A 20675-nucleotide genomic window follows, 5' to 3' on the forward strand; every position below is an offset into this window, starting at 1 on the left:
GGCTGTCGCACAAGCTACCTACCAGGCCTAATCGAAGAATCACTAAATCAGCTACAAGAATATCTCAGACTATTTCAAGAGAATCCATATAGTGATGTGACTATAGCAGCAGGTCAAAAACTATCTACAGCCTTAGCTAATGCTAAGAAAGACCGCTGGATAGAGCTGCTTGAGAACCTTGACATGTCCAAGAGTAGCCGAAAAGCCTGGCAATTGCTGAGATGCTTGGATAGTGACCCTCTGGTCAACTATGGACATGCAAACGTAACACCAGACCAGATAGCTTACCAGCTAATTCAGAATGGGAAAACCAACCGCAGCAGAGTAAAGATGAAAATCAACAGGGTGCCAGAACTTGAAACCCACTAGTTGTCTTCTCCTCTAAACCTGAAAGAACTCAGAGAAGCCATCAAGCGATGTAAAACTGGTAAAGCACCTGGCCTAGATGACTTAATGATGGAGCAAATCAACACTTGGGGCCCAAAGCTGAAAACTGGCTTTTGAAATTCTACAATCAATGCTTGGCACACAAACAGATTCGCAGAGTATGGAGGAAAACTAAGATCATTGCCATTTTAAAACCTGGTAAAGATGCCTCCAATGCCAGGTACAATCAAAGTCCTCAAGATGCGTGGTAGAACTTGGGGGGGGGGGGGGGGACACGTTTTTTCGCTCTCTTTTTTCACCGTTCCAGTTTTTATATCCTGAATCAAGCGCCAAAAAGAAGAAGAAAAAAAGGAAACACAAATAAAGCCATGCCAAATCTCAACTCTTTTTTTGTTTTGTTTTATGCGCAATTATGGGGATTTTGTTTTGTCAAAAAAAAGAGGAGAAAACCGTTATTATAAGTAGTAGTCCTGTTTTGTTTTTTTTTCTTAGAAGCATTTGCGGTGGACGATGGAAGGTCCGGATTCGTCGTACTCTTGCTTGCCGACTCACATCTGCTGGAAGGTCGACAGGGAGGTAAAGATGGAGCCTCCGATCCAGACGGAGTATTTACACTCCGGCGGGGCAATGATCTTGATTTTCATTGTGCTGGGAGCCAGGGCTGTGATCTCCTTCTACATCCTGTCGGCGATACCGGGGTACATGGTGTTGCCGCCAGACAGGACGGTGTTGGCGTACAGATCTTTGCGGATATCCACGTCGCACTGCATGATGGAGTTGAAGGTGGTTTCTTGGATGCCACAGGACTCCATACCCAAAAAGGATGGCTGGAAGAGGGCCTCTGGGCACCTGAACCGCTTGTTGCCGCTGGTGATCACCTGCCTGTCGGGGAGTTCGTAGCTCTTTTCCAAGGATGAGCTGGAAGCCGCGGTGGCCATCTCCTGCTCGAAGTCGAGCGCGACGTAGCAGAGCTTCTCCTTGATGTCGCGGACAATTTCCCTCTTGGCCGTGGTGGTGAAGCTGTAGCCTCTCTCGGTCAAGATCTTCATGAGGTAGTCTGTTAAGTCGCGGCCGGCCAGGTCCAAGCAGAGGATGGCGTGGGGTAGGGCATAACCTGCATAGATGGGCACAGTGTGGGTGACGCCGTCGCCAGAGTCCATCACAATGCCGGTGGTGCAGCCAGAGGCGTACAGGGACAGCACAGCCTGGATGGCCACGTACATGGCGGGGGTGTTGAAGGTCTCAAACATGATCTGTGTCATCTTTTCTCTGTTGGCTTTGGGGTTCAAGGGGGCCTCTGTCAGCAGCACGGGGTGTTCTTCGGGGGCGACTCTCAACTTGTTGTAGAAAGTGTGGTGCCAGATCTTTTCCATGTTGTCCCAGTTGGTGACGATGCAGTGTTCAATGGGATACTTCAGGGTCAGGATGTCTCTTTTATTCTGCACCTCATCCCCAACGTAGCTGTCTTTCTGGCCCATCACGCCCTGGTGCCTGAGGTGGCCGACGATGGACGGGAACACGGCGCGAGGGGCATCATCGCCGGCAAAGCCAGCCTTGCATATTCCGGAGACGTTGTCAACCACGAGCGCAGCGATATCATTATCCATCTTTGGAGGAGTGGTGAGGATTTGTCTTTAATGAGAATAGTAAAGAGGAGGAGGGTGTGCTGCTGCTGCTGCTGGGCAGCCGGGAGTGCGGGGCGACTGTGAGCCGGCTCTTCATGTAGTGCAGTGGTTCTCAACCAGTGGACCGCGAGAACGAAAATCGGGTCTGCAAATCTTCCTCTTTATTTATTTCTTTTCTGTAGAACTGACCATTGCATTGCATAGACCACATCAACTCTAGATTATTAAATATGGTTTTCTGTGGACAAGCAGATGGTGACTACTGGGTGGCATATGTTATGTATCAGAAACTAGAGCTGATGTGGTCTATCCAATGCAATTTTCTTAATCAGCACCCCAAATAACCAAACCAAATCTAAAGTTGACCAAAAACTGATTCGTGACCCTTTTGGCACTAATGTTGGAGAGTGGTCCCTGGTCAAAGTGGGGCCTCGTCAAGTGGGCCCTGGTCAAAAAAATGTTGGGAACCACAGATGTAGTGGGACTTCCCTTTCATGAACCCCATCAGCACCTCTTCTCCTACACACTCCAGATTTATTTTACAGCATTCCTAGGTATTTTATCCCACATGGAGGAAAGGAGAGCAAGGAAAACTGGCATATTTCTAGAGAGAGAAGAGGAAGCAAACCCATAAATCAAAACAAAAAGAACTTGAAACTCTCAATACTTTGAGAAAATCTGATCAAAAACAAAGTTTTGAAGATCCTTATGAATGAGTTAAATTCAAAATTAGTGAAACTTAGAACTCATTTAAATCAGTGGGAATTAAACCTTGGCTAATATAAGCTTCATTGATGTCAATGGGTCCATTTCAAGTGTCACTTAGGCCCTTTCTACACTGCCATATAATCCAAATTATCAGAGCAGATAATCCACATTATTTGCTTTAAACTGGATTATATGAGTCCACACTGCCATATAATCAATTTCAAATCAGATAATCTGGATTTTATATGGCAGTGTAGAAGGCGCCTAACTTTGTATTTTAGCTTATATGTATAGATTATACAAATTCAGTAATATGTAGTTCAACCCAAACATTTGACATGAAATTACTGAAGTTCAAGCAGCATCAGATAATAAAACAGGAAACTTGAGCAGGGACCTAGTTCAGCTGATACAAAGTTGCCATTAACCTTCATGACTTTTTCAAAGTTACAAAGCTAGTTTTAAAAACAAGTTAAAACCAGTAGGTGAACATTTCATTCTATTTATGATTTGACAATTTGAGTTCAAAAGGGATGTGATATAAGTCTAGGGAACAATGAACATTTGAACTCAAAATGTTCCAGGTTTTTTTCTTCTTCTTCACAATTCCAAAAGATGGTTTCTCAATAGAGATATTGATTTTCTAACATTTGTCCAACAATAATCCACAGAAACGAACCTGGTCACTCAACTGAAATGCTGGCCTTAATTCAAGGACTTTTTACTTGATACATTAACCTGTAGTTTTTCAGTTACATCATGTGCAGCAAAATATGTACAAAAGAGGGAGGGGTGAGAGAGGGAGAGAGAAAAGCGCTCACAAAACATGACCAGGGTTCCCACAATTCCCATGTTTATTCTGCCAGCTGGCCACAGAGTCAGAAAATAAGCACATTTTACTGAGCTGTAATAGTCTCTTTAACTACTGTATACAATCATGTATAAGTCAAGGACAGGTTTGGGGGCCAACATAAGGGTTTTTTTTAAATATAATCTGTGGTTAAGGGTCATTTTGTCAATAAGAAACCACTGCTGCTAGCATTTCCCTTCTAGGTATTGCAAAAGGTCTTTTGCCATTCTATTCAGAGAATGTAATAGTTCCTTTTTGATAAAATGTAAGGTACAATATGACTAGTGGCGTAGTGGTTTAAACAGCTAAGCTGCAGAACTTGCTGCAGGATGGGTTGAGCTCCTGTTGCTAACCCTAGCTTCTGCCAACCTAGCAGTTCGAAAACATGCAAATGTGAGTAAATAAATCGGTACCATTTCGGCAGGAAGGTAACGACACTCCATTCAGTCATGCCACCCACATGACCTTGGAAGTGTCTACGGACAACGCTGGCTCTTTGGCTTAGAAATGGCACTGCTACCATCCTTATTCTGAAAAGCAAACATTAAAATATTGTCCTTGAGATGTCTATAAGGTTCTTTTCTTCAAACATGCAGAATAAATTATAATCAACAATTAATCCAATCTCGCAACAAAAGTTTGAAGTTGTCAGCCACAACTAGGACCTTACATAGAATCCAAACAAACCAATCTTCGGGTTGGGCAAGCTGCAATTTGCCAACACTTGCACCAACCCACATTGTAATCCACGGGAATATGTCAAAAGTAGTTCAGGATGTTTTTTAGCCTTCTCACTGGGCTGCAGACCAGTGTCTATGTTGCTTCGTGCCTCAGGGTGTCCTTCAGCCATGATGAAACACAAATGTGAACTATAGTGGAGAGGCAACTGCTTGCTAGAAGCTTCTATGCTGAGGGAGTCTGAGGAGATGCAAATACAAACTGCTGAGCTCTTCTGACTCTGCAAGTAACTTGCTGTGGCTGTATCTTAGAGATGGTGACTGTTTACAGCTGTATCTGGGAGTTTTTTGGTACTCCCAGTACCCTTAGATCTCCTATCTTGTTTATGCATAAGTTCTTTGTTCTTTATTCTGAGATAGTTATATAGTCCTTTTTACTCGTCTAGTACTTCCTTATATTATCACTTTGCATTTCTCATTTTTTAAATAATTTTTATTAATTACCAATCTGTTTGTTTTTTTTGGCTTGCCATGAGTATTTGATAATAGGTATGTTAATTTATCTATATTCATAATTTCCAGAATCTTATTAAACCAAGAATTCATATCAGGTCTATTTTTCATCCTCCATTCTTTTGTGTGTGTCATTCTTGCCGCCGTTGTTAGATAATTAAACAAAATTTCTTTATTTCTATCTTCTGAGTCCAGTATCCCTAACAGGAAGAATTTGGGGTCTAGATTAATCTTAATTGACAGTATTTTTTGTGTTCTTTGTTGTATTTCTTTCCAAAATTCTTTGGCTCTCTCATAGCTCCACCAGCAATGGTAGTAGGTACCTTCATGCTCACCACACTTCAAACATTTGTTTGAGGGGGGTTTTTTAAAATAGACTTTAGATAATTTTTGGGGAGTTAGGTACCATCTATGGAAAGTTTTTAACCAATTTTCTTTAAGGTCTGCCAAATACGTATATTTTAGTCTATAGTTCCAACACTTCTCCCACTTCTCTATTCTGATTGGCTTCCCTATATTTTTTGCCCATTTGACCATACACTCTTTGATGAATTTCTGTTCTTTTGCCCATTCTAATAGTTTTTGGTAAATCTTAGTTATGATTTTAGATTCTGATTGTGTTATTTTGTCCCAAAAGGTTTCTTTATCTTCAAATCCTATTTTCTTGTCTATATTAAAATGATCCTTAAACCAGGGTGGTCCTGAAACCACCCTATGTTTTTAAATTCTTGATTTATCTTTTCCTGTGTTTTTGGTTCATAGTTTCCCTTCTCCTTGATTAAGATGTTGTAGTGAACCTTACCTATTAGGCCGGGAATGAAGCCTGGGTAACAGTGAGTGAGGCAGGCCTCCATTTTGTAGAGGAATGCCAGGCAGCCATCTTGAGTGTGGCTAGAAAGAGCGAGGAGCTTAGAGAGAGAATCCTAGGATTGGCCAGAGCAGATGGGAGGAGCCAAGTCTTAGAGTGCAGAGGGAAAAAAAGCTCCAAGGCAGTTCGGTTTTGGGTTTTGGAGAGGAAAGTGCAGTTTGGAGTTTTGGTTGTGTGTGAGAGAACTGAGAGCTGTGAAACTGACAGAATAGGTCAGGCAGTTTGGATCTCTTGGGGGAGATAATTCAAGAGATTGACTCTCACTACTGGGCTGGTTAATAGAAGGACTCTAGGTTAGAGTTAGTTAACAACCCAGGGGGCTATCTATATTAGGTTAGTCAAACTCATGACTATTCTCAGCAAATAGAGCGAAGGTTTCTGTGACCAATAGATAGTTTGGTTTGATTGGAACTGTTTGAAACTAAGTGAAGTAATCTGAAACATACAACTAAGTTAAGCTGAAGAACTTCTGTAACCATTTACACTTATGTACCTCTCTGAAGTAATTATTTGCCTGTTTTAAGAAAATAAATTTTTATTCTATTTTCAACTTTCAAAAGCCCCTACAGTATATATTTCTATTAAGAAGCCCTTATAATAGTTCCAGCAATACAACAATTAAATACCACAGAAAAGCTTCATAGTAAACATCAGTTTGGGAGCCAGGGGGTGGAAACAGTGTGGGCAGGGTATCGGAGAACCTTATCTCAAGTACATTTAGCAACAAAAATCCTAAAAAACGTATTAGGTTGGTGGCAGCTACCATTTTAAAAGAAAAACTAAAATCAAACTGTGTTCCCTCGCCTCTCACATATGTGTGCTTGCGTGGAAGAAGAGTGTAGAGTGAGGGGTGTCTGTTATAGATGTCTTTGTATTTTGGTCAATTTGCCCCTCCCATTTCTCTTCTTTGACAGGCTTCTAGGGGGGATACCCATAAAGGAGTTTTTGAGAATGATTTTCTCTTGTGTTTTTCCCATATTTTATTAGGGATGAACGGATAAAATGGTCTCCAAAATTCTTTTCTATTCTTCTTTTCTCATACCACATGTAGGCATGCCAGCCAGCTTGTAGGTCTGCCCCCTCTAACGTCAGTAATTTGGGGGTTTTTTTTAGCATTGTCCAATATCAAATCCACATTAAGCAGCAGGCCTCATGGTAAAGTTGTAATTCTGGTAGGGCTAGTCCACCTCTTTTTTTATCTATCATAGAAGTTCTTTTAATTCTCAGTTTTTTGTTTGACCAAATAAATTTGTTTATATCTTTGTTCCATTTTTTTTAATCTTTGTGTGTTTTTAATTATCGGAATACATTGGAAGAGAATCATAGAATCATAGAATAGTAGAGTTGGAAGAGACCTCATGGGCTACCTAGTCCAACCCCCCGCTAAGAAGCAGGAAATCGCATTCAAAGCACCCCCGACAGATGGCCATTCAGCCTCTGCTTAAAAGCTTCCAAAGAAGGAGCCTCCACCACAGTCCAGGGGAGAGAGTTCCACTGCCGAACAGCCCTCACAGTGAGGAAGTTCTTCCTGATGTTCAGGTGGAATCTCCTTTCCTGTAGTTTGAAGCCATTGTTCCGTGTCCTAGTCTGCAGGGCAGCAGAAAACAAGCTTGCTCCCTCCTCCCTATGACTTCCCCTCACGTATTTGTACATGGCTATCATGTCTCCTCTCAGCCTTCTCTACCCAAGAAAAAGCATCTTGGGTAAGATTGTCATTTTGACTACTGCCACTCTCCCCAGTAGTGATAGTTTAAGTTCATTCCAGTTTTCTAGGTCTTTCTGAATATCTTTCCATTTTGATTCGTAATTATTTTCTATCAGTTGTGAGTTTTTGGCCGTTAATGTTATTCCTAAATATCTTATCTTTTTACTAATTTTGATTCCTGAAACTTCTGTTAACTCAGATTATCTTTTCTTTGTCATATTCTTTATTAATAACATAGTTTTGTCTATATTTATTTTAAGTCCCGATATTTTCCCAAAATTTTCGAATTTTTCTAGCCCTACTGTTTTGATCGGATCTTCTATTACACAGATCAGGTCATCTGCATATGCCCTGATCCTGTAATTTTCCTTTTTAATTTTTGCGTCTTTTAACTGTTTATCTTCCCTTATAGTGTTAAGTAGTATTTCTAATGCAAAAATACATAGTAATGGGAAGAACAGGCAGCTTTGTGTGGTTCCTTTTGACATTTTGAAAAATTTGGAGCCTATTGTGTTTATTCTTATTTTTGCCTCTTGTTTGTCATAAATTCTGTTGTGTTGTTAAATTTAAAACCCATGTCCAATTCTTTAATTAGTAGTTTTAAAAAATCCCAATTTAGATTATTCAATGCTTTTTCCATGTCGATCGCTAATAATGCTATTTCTTCTTTATTGCTTTTTTCATAGAATTCAATAATATTTATACTTTCTCTTACATTATCTTTCAATTGTCTCCCTGGTAAGAATGCCGCTTGTTCCTCCTTAATCCACTTCTTCAAAAATTCCTTCATCCTGTCGGCTAGTATACCTGTGAATATTTTATAGTCTTGGTTCAATAGTGAGATGGGCCTGTAGTTTTTCACATTTAGGGGGTCTTGGCCTTCTTTGTGAATTATTGTAATGGTAGCGAATCTCCATGTGTCCGGTATTTCATTATTATCAAGAATCCTATTCATAATTTTTTTTCAAGTGTGGGGTTAGTTCTTCAATAAAGACCTTTTAATATATCCCTGTGAGTCCATCCAGACCTGGTGCTTTATTTCCATCAATTTTCCTAATTCTTTTGATTTCTTGTTCTGAAATTTCTTTGTTTAATTTCTTTGTTGCTCTGTTATTTTTCCAATTTTTGTTTGCCTAAGAATGTGGATATTTCTTCCTTTCTTATTTGATCCTTAGTATAGAGTTTACTATAAAATTTATTAAATTGTTTGGCTGTCTCCTGTTCGGTAGTATATTGCTTTCCTTCTGACTGTATTTCTGTTATATATTGGCTCTGTCTTTTTTTTCCCTAATCTTCCAGGCTAGCCATCTGTCTGGTTTATTTGGTGTTGAAATTGTTGTTGCTTTATAAACCTGAGTTGTTTCTCTAATTTTTCTATTTCCAAATAGGTTTTTTGTTTGTTCATGATATCTAATTCTTGTTTCACTCTTTTATTACTTGGATTTTCTTTTAATTTTTCCCCCAGACTTAATTTCATCTAAAACCTTGTTAAGGGCTTCTCTTCTCTGTCTATTTTTTGGGCATTTTGTTGTATAAAATGTCCCCACATGATGGCCTTACTGGCATCCCGGGGGCCAGGCTGTAGCGCAGGCTGTTGAGCAGCTGCAATAAATCACTCTGACCATGAGGTCATGAGTTCGAGGCCAGCCCGTGGCGGGGTAAGTACCCATCAATTAAAAAATAAAAAATAGCCCCTGCTCGTTGCTGACCTAGCAACCCGAAAGATAGTTGCATCTATCAAGTAGGAAATAAGGTACCGCTTATAAAAAAAAGTGGGCAGGCAAGTTTAACTAATTACGACCTGGAATGAGGAAGTGCCATCAGAGTGGATGATGAAGCAGCTGCTCCCCCCTGTGGCCAGAATCGAACATCCCCTCAGGAGAAGTTAAATTGCCTCTGCGTCTGTCTGTCTCGGTCTCTGTTTGTGGGCATTGAATGTTTGCCCTATGTTTGTATAATGTGATCCGCCCTGAGTCCCCTTCGGGGTGAGAAGGGCGGAATATAAATGCTGTAAATAAATAAATAATAAATCCCAGATTATTTGTGGTAATACCTCATCAGAATCATTTATGCTAAAATATTCCATAAGGATTTCTTTGTTTTTCTTAATATCTTCTTCTGATTTTAACAGGTTACCATTAAGTCTCCATGTCCATTGTCATGACACAGAGACCTTAAAGAGTCACACACACTATTTAGTCCAACAAAAGGTTTATTGCAAAAAACAAATAAAAGCTCAGAGACACTTAACTTCAGTGTCTCTGGCCAAAACTCAAAGAATTTACCCAAACTGGGTTCCAAAATGCAAACAGAAATAATCTGGATAAAACAGGAGGAAAAACCGGATTAAACAGCAGTCAAAGTAACCAGCAAACAAACAACACTGTACACAATAGTTCCACCAGTGCACGCTGTTTCCAAAGAGTTAACTGCAAGGAGTTTGCCAAAGCCAGCCGTAATCCCAGAGTTGCCATAGAAGAAGTCCAAACAAACATCGTTTCCAAGGTGGTCAAACAGAGCCGTAGTCGAATCAGTCCAAGAGCCCAGGAAGGGAAAAAGCCACACTCACAATAAGCCAATCCAAACGTCGATTCCAAGGTGGACAAACAGAGCCGTAGTCGAATCAGTCCAAGAGTCCAGGAAGGGAGAAAACCACACTCACGATAAGCCAGACCAAATTGAAGATTCACAGGAACCAAGAATACCAGGCTGTAGAACCCGAACCCAATACCCAACAGGAAAACAGGCAGCGACAAATCCACATGATACTGACACTTTGCCTTCCGCAAAGATTCCCCATTTCAGAGCCTACCTTTAACTTACACATCATTATCCGATGATGAGCTGGCCCCATCATCATCTCTTACAGCTGTCCTTGTCTTCACACATGAACCCCTTTTTCCATCTCTCCAGTTCCTCCACCTCCTGTCAAGACTTAGGTTTCCCCATGACTCAGATGTATCTCCCGTTTGCCAATCCTCATGTCCCGAAAACCCCACAAACTTGTCACTAGAAGTTGGCTCCACACATATATCCCTTATCCCTTAGTCCAATCCACTGTGTACTCCCCATCCTCATCACTCCCAGACCAATCATTCCTAGAGAAACCCATAAACGACTCCTCATCTGTGGGAGCAGTAAGTATATCCCGGATCTTCTTCCTCTCCCATTCTTCATCTGATTCCTGCTCCCGTGTAACCCTCTTTATGCCTCTATTCCCATCCACCACATCTCCTTCCTCGCTCATCGACTCCCCGCCACTTGAAAACCCTTTGAATGTGTCTTCATCAGTAGGTGCCATAAGTATATCCCAGATCCTTTTCCTTTGCTGCGAAAAGTACAGCTAGGTTGCTGTAACCGGGGTCGGGTTGTCCACCCGTGCAGCCTCGTCCTATCCTGCTACCCGTTGTCCCCTCATCTGGATCCTTCTGGCTATCCTCCTTGGGGGAGAACAGCTCTTGGGATAATCGGTGGGAGTCCTAGTGGGTTTACCTGCCCCTTAAGCTTCAAACTGCTTCAGGGGGGGAGCTTCCCGCTCAACCTGGACGATCTGGGAGGCTGGTGCTCAAGAGCCCCCCAACCACTTAACCAGCCGCCATCCCCGGAAGTCCTATTCTGGATAAATCTTGTTAAACATCATGCTACAGCAGATGAAAAAATGATAATTTCCCAGAGGCTGGGCAATCATGTTCTCTCTTCAGATGAAATACAGGCCCCAAGAGAGGAGGGAGGAGCTATTGCATCATAACTAGGGGTACAGAAAGCCAAGAGGGCCAAACTACAAATCAAACACAGTATGGCAGATGCATATACCATGCCCTGGGGCACAATCATCTTTTTTCAATGCCCAAGCAAGAAAATGGTAGTGATTCTTTGGCACTTCCCCTCAACGGAGCACCAAGAGAATAGAAGGCCTCAGTGTTTCTTTTTAGTTCTCCCAGAATGAAGTAAGCTAAGCAAGGTCAGCCCTGGTTAGTACTTTAATGGGATATCACCATTGGATACTAGGTGCTGTCAACTACGTTTCAAAAGAAGAAACTAACAAATTACATTTGAGTATTCCTTAAGAAAATATTATGAAATTTTTAGGGCAACTATTAGCTGATAGGTGAGTTGAATCTACATATATGCACAGCAGGAGTAACATCCAGCAACACAACAAATAAGGTCACAAGGACACACACCCCGGTTGATGATAACAAACCTTCATTTTTTTCTCGGGTTTGTGACTATTGTTTGTGAGTTAAAAAGGCAGAAAATAATAAAAACAAAAGCTACTTATTTATTTTATTTATTTATTTACAGTATTTATATTCCGCCCTTCTCACCCCGAAGGGGACTCAGGGCGGATTACAATGAACACATATATGGCAAACATTCAATGCCAACAGACAAACAACATTCAGTTTTTTAGACAGACACAGAGGCATTTTAAACATCTTTCCAGCTTCACGATTCCGGCCACAGGGGGAGCTGTTGCTTCACCGTCCATTGGAGGCTATTCTTCCTCTTCTTTCCTCGTGAGCAGTTTTATGGTGTTGTAGATTAGTTAAATTAGCCTCCCGCATAAAGCGTACCTAAATTTTCCCTACTTGACAGATGCAACTGTCTTTCAGGGCTGCTAGGTCAACTGCAAGCCGGGGCTATTTTTTTTTTAATGGTCGGAGGCTTAACGCGACCCGGGCTTCGAACTCATGACCTCTCGGTCAGTAGTGATTTATAGCAGCTGGTTACTAGCCAGCTGCGCCACAGCCCGGCCAGTTAGTTCTTCCCTCTCTTTTTGACATGACACAGTAAGAATATCCTAGTGCTAAGTCTTCTTTATAGGATATTTTTGTCAAAATCTTTTGTGACGTTCAATGTATATCAGTGAAGTCAAAGCTAAATACTAAACCTTAGTCCCAAGCAGATGAGTTCAGTTACTTTCTGTGACCTTGTGGGGTGTTACCAGTGGTTTGTTTTTCACATCCACATTTTGTGGTGGCATTGTAAAACAGAGTTTTTCTGTGTATAAATAACTGAAAAGCTGTTTTTACTGTTGATATTGTTGGAATTATTACTCTTGGAATGTGGCTACTAAGAACGTATTTGATAATTGAATTTGGCTTTTGTGCTGGAAAAAGATTCTCTACCATTCTCCTGATAGAGTTCGAGAATATGTAATCATCAAGGTGTTAATTACAGAAATAACTGTCCTTTGCAGGAAGGAAGTTTTCCTCCTCCTCCTTTTCCTCCCCCTCTTCAGATGGTTCTTTGTTTTGCTTTTTTGAACAATACTGACATTCTGAGAAATCTCAACAAAACAGTTTATAACAATATTCGGTTTCACAGAAGGGCCCAAGAGTTTTTTGGTGGTTCAACAGATATTTCCCTCTTTCTTCCTCCAAAAAATTTTAAAATTGCGCTGATATTTGAAGCCTTTCGACAGTACCATTTTTTTCCAGAAATGGTTGTGGTGTATGGAGCATTTTCTTTCTTATTGGTCAGCTGATTGTTACATTGAAGCCTTGCATATCACTACCTCAATGCTTGGCTGGCAAACAGGAGCAGTCCCAGATAGATTTAAAGAAAGCAAAAATGACCAGCAGCCTGTAATAACACAAGGGATTCCTATCACCATGGCTCAGAATCCTGCAACACAACACAAACAGATCCTTTGCATAATGACTAGTGGGGAGGGGGGTGTACTGTTAATAACGGTTATCTTTCAGTAACGTAGCAACAGCCAAATCCTTGAAAAGAGGAAGTTTTCATTTATAGAGCATTTCATTTAAACATTGAAATTTGGTATAATATAGAGTATGAAACAAGTTTTGAAAGGAAGCTAATCATTAAGAAGGAATGCAGTGGGCATTTAATAAGTGGAAGGAACTGCAAGATAATTAACTGGCATGCATAAAGATTCATGCTTTATACCAAAATTTTAATTTTGCACATAAATGTGCCTGATGTAGGCAGCATTTAATCACCTAGCTGACAGGAGTAACTACTTTCATTTAACCTTGACTGAAGATCATGAATTCTAACAGGTTTAATTGGATACATCATTTAACAGAATGAACAGAGCAAATTTTTCTCAATTCATAGATTCTGATTGACATGCACCAGCAATAAGGCGTTACACAATTAAAGCTGATCTGTATTCCTGGCCTGGGCACCAATTGCCATAGTGATGTGACACCATTTGATCACGGTGGCACTGAAACTATACTGAATTTCCCCTTGTTTTGAAAAGGGCAATGCTTTAAAAGAAAAAGAGAGAGGGATTTGGGCACTTAAAAATTAATCACATTGATATGCATAAAATGCAAGGGAAGGAACATGTCTTTTTGGTAATTCAAAGAAAGGAAGGGAAATGGCGTAATCAGGTAATGAAAGAGCAATTCCATACAAATCTACTCTGAAGTAAATCCTGCTGGCTTCTTAGGATACCAGCTATAGGATTGAAGCTTTATTATTGTTTTTTGAAGTACATTGTTCATATAGTGTCAAAAGTATGCTTAGTCTATATCAGGGAGGTATCTCACAAAAGATAACAAAATTAGTATTCGTTTTCATACATCAAGGTGTGTAGATGCAATTTAATTTTACAAGCAGATTCTACTAGCTACTGTGGCCAGCTGAAGACTGATGTGTTTTTAATAGCTAATTGATTTGGTACCATATTCTAGCTACAGCCTGTTCTGTTGTTGTTTTGTTGTTGTTGTTGTTGTTGTGTTGTTGTTGTTGTTGTTGTTGTTGTATGCCTTCCAGTAGTTTCTGACTTAGGGCAATCCTAAATCAACCCTAACATGGGATTTTCTTGGAAATATGTGTTCAGAAGGGGGATTGTCTTCGCCTTCCTCTGAGGTTGAGCGTGTGTGACATGTCCAAGGTCAACAAGTGGGTTTTCATGGCTGAGCAGAGATTTGATTCCAAAATCATTGTCCAACATTCAAACCACTATACCTCGCAGGGATCAAATTCTGTTGAGTTCAGTTGTGCTTACTTCTGAGTAGGCATGTATAGGATTGTTTATCTTGGCCAGAAATGAAAGAAATTCATTATCCTGGTTTTCACAAAGACTCAAGGCCAATGAAGTACATATATTTGATGATGTGAAGCAACAGAACATTTGTATCACAAAATTTCTTTTTGCTTGTAACATTAATTATTTTTGAGCAAATCATCCACCACTACCACCCCGGTGCCTGAATTCAACCGTGGTACATTATTCCCTCCACTTTGAGTATATATCCTGCCCAACTTACCATTTTATGGAGGAGAAGTCATGCAGAGTGAATATTTCAAAGAAAACTTTCAAGATGACAGGAATATGCAGTCTTCAAAATGAAGTTGCATATATTTTCTTCACCCATATTTCATACTATGAAATCTTTAGAAAATTGCTTAGGTAAGTTAATGCTGCCCCCAGGCAAATTTAAAGTCCCCAAGCAGCTCTTTCTCACCACCACCCCCAGAGGTTTTGCTGCTTCTGGCACCATTCCACAGGTCATATTTTTTTTACTTAGATGAACTCAAACTCTTCCTCCCCTTCATCAATCACCAGCAAGCTTTTCTACATCTTTGGGAGGGTAGGGGTTTTTTTTAACACACTGCAGTTGCATTGGCACAAAGTCCAAGAAAAGAAAATATAAAATAGTGCTACAACCACAGAATCTATAACGTGTTGCTGCTTGAAATAGAAGCTCCTGTCCTAAGTATTCTTATGTCTGGAAGAGGCTGACATACATTGACCTTGGCCAATTTTCAGATACACATACCTTTACTCAATTCAAGTTGTTTTGGGGGTTTGATTTCACTCCACATTTCTGTTGTTGTTGTTGTTGTTGTTGTTGCTTAAAATAACCTACTAATCACTGGAGAGCCAGCATGGTGCCATGGTTTGAGCATGACTCTGGAGACCAGGTTTTGATTCTTCACTGGGCCTCAGAAAAATCTGCAATATTGGGTCAGAGACATCTTGATGGTACACAACAATACAGCCAGTTGTAAATGTATTTCACCATTGATGAACATTGATTGTTGGTCAGCTGTTGGCAGTTTGCGTGGCTTGACTCTGAGAACATGTTCACCAATTCAAACCAACTGAATTGGAGGTAGGTTGGTGAGAAGACCTGACCCCTTTGAAAAGAAGCACAAATTGGGTTGTGTCGAAATAGTAACTTTAGGGAATTTTAATGAATAAATGGTTATAGAAGTGTTGGCAAAATAAAGAAGTGTTACTACAATGGCTAAGCTAATTTTAGACTGCTTTCTGATTGTGTGAATTGAACGTATTTTTCCTAAGAGCAATCATGTTTACTCTTTTTCCTGACTGCATAATTTCACTTTCTACAATATAAAAATAAGACAGTGGTCACATTCTTGTTACTTGTCCCTACAATGTCTAGACTTATTTCTTACTGTTTTTATTTAAAGGAACTAGACACAAGCCTGGCTACTTTCACCACCACCTTTGAGAGAGCTACAGCTGAGAAAATCCACTGCCAGGAAGAAGTGAATAGAACTAACAAGACTATTGAGCTGGCCAACAGATTAGTGAAAGGTCTGGAGGTGAGGTCCTACAGGGCAGGCTAATGAAGCTGCCTACAGAAAGCACGCCTTTGTTATACACTAGTGATCTGACAATAACAGAGACACTTAGCAAAGAACCTGATGAGCTGAAAAAAATTATGTCATTATCATTCATTTTTTCCCATAAAAGAAACGTGTTTTTGACCTTTACGTTTTCTTACATTTTGCCTCGTTGCTGTATATATTAACTGCAATATTACCTACTAACTAATATGTCCAAGAACATTAAAAAGAGGAGGAATAGCAAACCATTGGTGCTGGCAACAGACACTCTTTTTTCAAAAGACGCTGTAAGTCTGAGATGCTCTAAGATAACAATTGAACATTTCTTAAAATAACTGCCCTTGGTTGTGTCCCAAGAATACAATAGTTATTCCAGTAATAGAAAAATTCTCTAATTATTTTTTTAGAGATGTGCAGACCATTTTAAAGCAAAGGGATTGGTGATGATGATGATGATGATATCTGAAAAGAGAGATTCCAATGTTAGAATGAACCTAGACATGTGTGTACATTGATTGTAATTGTTCACTGATTATGGAAATCCATTCCACATATGTTCAGATGCTGACATGGAAAGCAAACCACGAGCATTATAAAAATCTGTATTGGATAGAATTTTGAGATTACTTGAGTGAAATTCCAGTTATAAAAAGGAACTCTTATTTTCCATGAATGCCTTGCTAATGGTGTTCACCAGTCTTCCACCCAACCCAAAATGTTGTTGTTGAATTTAATGTTGAAATGCATCACTTTGCAGTGGGAGATGACCGTTCTACATGCTAACAATTTGTAAGTATATTTGTTAGATTATATTTGTAAATATAATCTAATAATGCTAATGTGAGTAATTTCACCATGATGGTTTGAATGAACAGTTGTAGAATCATAGAATCATAGAATAGTAGAGTTGGAAGAGATCTCATGGGCCATCCAGTCCAACCCCCTGCCAAGAAGCAGGAAATCGCATTCAAAGCACCCCCGACAGATGGCCATCCAGCCTCTGCTTAAAAGCCTCTAAGGAAGGAGCCTCCACCACAGCCCGGGGGAGAGAGTTCCACTGTCGAACAGCCCTCACAGTGAGGAAGTTCTTCCTGATGTTCAGGTGGAATCTCCTTTCCTGTAGTTTGAAGCCATTGTTCCGTGTCCTAGTCTGCAGGGCAGCAGAAAACAAGCTTGCTCCCTCCTCCCTATGACTTCCCTTCACGTATTTGTACATGGCTATCATGTCTCCTCTCAGCCTTCTCTTCTGCAGGCTAAACATGCCCAGCTCTTTAAGCCGCTCCTCATAGGGCTTGTTCTCCAGACCCTTAATCATTTTAGTCGCCCTCCTCTGGACGCTTTCCAGCTTGTCAACATCTCCCTTTAACTGTGGCGCCCAGAATTGGACACAGTATTCCAGGTGTGGTCTGACCAAGGCAGAATAGAGGGGGAGCATGACTTCCCTGGATCTAGACGCTATTCCCCTATTGATGCAGGCCAGAATCCCGTTGGCTTTTTTAGCTGCTGCATCACATTGCTGGCTCATGTTTAACTTGTTGTCCACGAGGACTCCAAGGTCTTTTTCGCACACACTGCTGTCAAGCCAGGCGTCCCCCATTCTGTATCTTTGCATTCCATTTTTTCTGCCGAAATGAAGTATCTTGCATTTGTCCCTGTTGAACTTCATTTTGTTAGTTTCGGCCCATCTCTCTAGTCTGTCAAGATCGTTTTGAATTCTGCTCCTGTCTTCTGAAGTGTTGGCTATCCCTCCCAGTTTTGTGTCGTCTGCAAACTTGATGATCGTGCCTTCTAACCCTTCGTCTAAGTCGTTAATAAAGATGTTGAACAGAACTGGGCCCAGGACGGAGCCCTGCGGCACTCCACTTGTCACTTCTTTCCATGATGAAGACGACGCATTGGTGAGCATCGTCTTCATCATGGAAAGAAGTGACAAGTGGAGTGCCGCAGGGCTCCGTCCTGGGCCCAGTTCTGTTCAACATCTTTATTAACGACTTAGATGAAGGGTCTGACCAAGAGATAATAAGAGATAATGTAAGAAATAATAAAGCATTGGACAGAGAGTATCTATAGATGAATGGACATTTTAGATATGGATCTTGTTCTGTTCCTTGTATTAATAAATCACAATGCACCTGCTCAAGAAAATATGAGATTTTTTTTTGAATTTTGGTGTTGAATATGGTCTACAAAGGCAAAATAATGAACAAATGAAGTTGCAATTTCATTATTTTGAAATCCCAGAAGGAATTTACTAATTTCATTCATTTTATATAAATCTTTGTAAAAAAAAAAACATTTCATCAAGCTGTCTAGGATAATTTTGCTTAGACTACAGAGATGTATGACATGAATTGAGAGACCTGTTTGCTGTGATTCACATCTTGGCTACAATAGCATATACTATATTGGTGTGTTATTTGAAGATGGTTGAAAACGTATTCTGCCTCTGATGATAGTGAGCAGATTGCAGACATATATCCATCAGCATATCTCTTTTAAAACATATTTATTAGATTCTACTTGTTTCCAGACACAGTTTAAAATACTGGTATTGATCCCAAATGGTCTAGGATGTCAGCTCACTCCAGCCGCTTCCAAATGAACACAAGAGACTCGCTCTGTTATCACTGAAAACTTTACTTTGACAAGCATAAAGCCGAGATTGCTGGTCAGCCCAGAAAGACTCCCTTATATACACTTCCCCCACATTCAAAGTAACAATTCCCGCTCAGAGAAAACCCTGCGCAATTCTTCCCCTCAGCACGCCAGCCGTTTTCCTTCAGGGCCGTGAACCGCAGGTGCCTTATCAGTCTGTGATGTCAGCATCCTTGATTTCTGGCACCAGAGTACAGGCCCTGAAATTATGGTCCTGACATAGGATTTGAATGCCCTAGGGAGACATATCATAAGGGATTTATCTCCCTTGTGATAAATCAAAATCAGCCAGTGAAACTATTTTGTTTCTATACTATATTGGGTGTATATGCACTGTAGAATTTGCTACCATCTTAACTGCCATGGCTCAGTTTTATGGAAACGGGAGTTTGTAGTTCTACAAGGTCTACCTCACCAAATTACAACTCCCAGGATTGCATAATATTATTAAGCCATGGCACTTAAAGTGGTTTCATGTTACATTAATTCTACAGTGTACATCCACCCATTGTCATTGGATAGGAGCAAGGCTCTGTACTACAGAATACTCCCTTCGGGGATAGCTACTTTTTGACATCATCTTTTGGAAACAGATGAAACTTTTCTGTATTCCATTGAGCTTTTAGCACAGGCCACTTGCCTTGAGGAGGAAATATTCAAAACCTGGAGCAAAACCTCAGTGTCTTTCTCTCTGGTTTATTTTATTGTTCTGTTAAAATAATTGGTTTGTTATTCTAAGCTGGACATATCATGAATCAATTCTATGATTTTTCCATTTCAGTCAGAGAATGTGAGATGGGCTCAATCAGTAGCCCAATATCACAAACAAGAGGATACCTCACAACCTCTGAGGATGCCTGCCATAGATGTGGGTGAAGCATCAGGAGAGCATGCTTCTGGAACCTGTTGTTGAAAGCTTTCATGGCCAGAATCACTGGTTTGCTGTGGGTTTCCCAGTCTGTATTGCCATGTTTCAGAAGCAGTCTCTCCTGATGTTTCTCCCACATCTAGGGCAAGCATCCTCAGTGGTTGTGAAGTCTGTTTGAAACTAGGGAAGTGGGGCTTAAATATTTGTTGAAAGTCCAGGTTGGAAGAGAAAGAACTCTTGTCTGTTGGAGGCAAGTGTGAATGTTGCAATAGGCCACCTTGATTAGTATTGAATAGCCTTGCAGCTTCAAAGACTGGCTGCTTCCTACCTGAGGGAATCCTTTGTTGGGAGGTGTGAGCTGCCCCTGATTGATTCATGTCTGGAATTCCTCTGTTTTTGTGTGTGTTGTTCTTTATTTACTGTCCTGATTTTAGAGTTTTTAAATACTGGTAGCCAGATATTGTTCATTTTCATGGTTTCCTCCTTTCTGTTGAAATTGTCCACATGCTTGTGGATTTCAATGGCTTCTCTGTGTAGTTTGACATGGTGGTTGTGAGAGTGGTCCAGCATTTCTATGTTCTCAAATAATATACTGTGTCCAGGTTTTACCCCTTAGCTTAAATGGCTAAGGGGGGAAAGGAAGGGGCTTGGGGCTGTTAGGAATTGTGGGAGTTGTACTCCAAAACACCTGGAGGGCCAAAGTTTGCCCATGCCTGGTAGGTAAGTGCACTTGCTGTTACATCTTTGCTGGAAAATAATTCTGTGTGCATTTAGAAAAGCATAAATACTACATATTTCAAGTAATGCATCATCATTTGATCATTTCATAGAATTCCAGCAGATTTTGAGGATATGTAGGATGCAGGGGGGTGGGAATTTATGAGTGGCTGTCACACAGCCATATAACCCAGAATACCAAGGCAGAATAACCCACAATATCTGCTTTGAACGGGGTTATCTAAGTCCACACTGCCTTATTTCCTTGTTCAATGTTTGGTGCTAAATTAGAAAATATAGTAATTCCTACATAACATTGGAGCCCCGGTGGCGAAGTGTGTTAAAGCACTGAGCTGCTGAACTTGCAGACCGAAAGGTCGCAGGTTCAAATCCCGGGAGCGGAGTGAGCACCTGCTGTTAGCTCCAGCTCCTGCCAACCTAGCAGTTCGAAAACATGCCAATGTGAGTAGATCAATAAGTACCGCTCCGGTGGGAAGGTAACAGCGCTCCATGCAGTCATGG

General features: G+C 40.6%; 1 protein-coding gene and 1 pseudogene across 1 annotated transcript in view; one reads left to right on the top strand and one right to left on the bottom strand.

The window, feature by feature from the left end:
- The window catches only part of LOC100566766 (dynein axonemal heavy chain 11), a 371602-nt gene that overhangs the window by 262238 nt on the left and 88689 nt on the right, over nt 1–20675 (top strand). The window contains 3 exon segments of the mRNA XM_062961877.1: nt 880–1279; nt 1678–2033; nt 15755–15889. Of these exon segments, the coding sequence (XP_062817947.1) occupies nt 880–1279; nt 1678–2033; nt 15755–15889 (891 nt within the window).
- On the bottom strand, nt 843–2015 carry LOC100566186 (actin, cytoplasmic 1-like; annotated as a pseudogene).

This window comes from Anolis carolinensis, chromosome 1 (assembly GCF_035594765.1).
Source record: "Anolis carolinensis isolate JA03-04 chromosome 1, rAnoCar3.1.pri, whole genome shotgun sequence".
NCBI classification, from domain to species: Eukaryota; Metazoa; Chordata; class Lepidosauria; order Squamata; family Dactyloidae; genus Anolis; species Anolis carolinensis.